The following is a 377-nucleotide window of genomic DNA, read 5'->3' on the forward strand; positions in this document are numbered from 1 at the left end:
CAGACAGGGCCGGTGGTAGGGGGGAGGGGCATACCCGTGGGCGAGGCGTCCTGGCCGGCTGACAGGTACCCCAGGTAACTGTCCTGAAACTCTGCCAGACCAGCCAGAGCATCAGGTTGGTAGGCCTGGGGCTGGTAGCTTCCACCAGCCGAAGGGGGTTCAGACCTGGGGGTGGGGGGGTTCGTGCCGCCCCCTCTGGACCGACCACCCCCAGAGTTAGCCCTACCCCCCTTGTGTGTGTGCGAGAGGTGGTAGGACAGACCCTGTCTGGTCTTGTAGCGAGCGCCACACACTGCAAGTCAAAACCAACATTCCCTGCAGCCCACGCTTCCCTCACAAGATGACCTTATATAATAATTCCATAAAGGAAAGAGAGT

The 377-nt window shown here is 60.5% G+C and overlaps 1 protein-coding gene across 1 annotated transcript in view; it reads right to left on the reverse strand.

The window, feature by feature from the left end:
• The window catches only part of LOC119588233 (zinc finger protein ubi-d4 B-like), a gene marked incomplete in the record, with an annotated part of 40143 nt that overhangs the window by 16206 nt on the left and 23560 nt on the right, over positions 1–377 (reverse strand). The window contains 1 exon segment of the mRNA XM_037936932.1: positions 6–292. Coding sequence (XP_037792860.1) covers positions 6–292 — 287 coding nt within the window.

Source organism: Penaeus monodon, chromosome 23, assembly GCF_015228065.2.
Source record: "Penaeus monodon isolate SGIC_2016 chromosome 23, NSTDA_Pmon_1, whole genome shotgun sequence".
NCBI lineage: Eukaryota > Metazoa > Arthropoda > Malacostraca > Decapoda > Penaeidae > Penaeus > Penaeus monodon.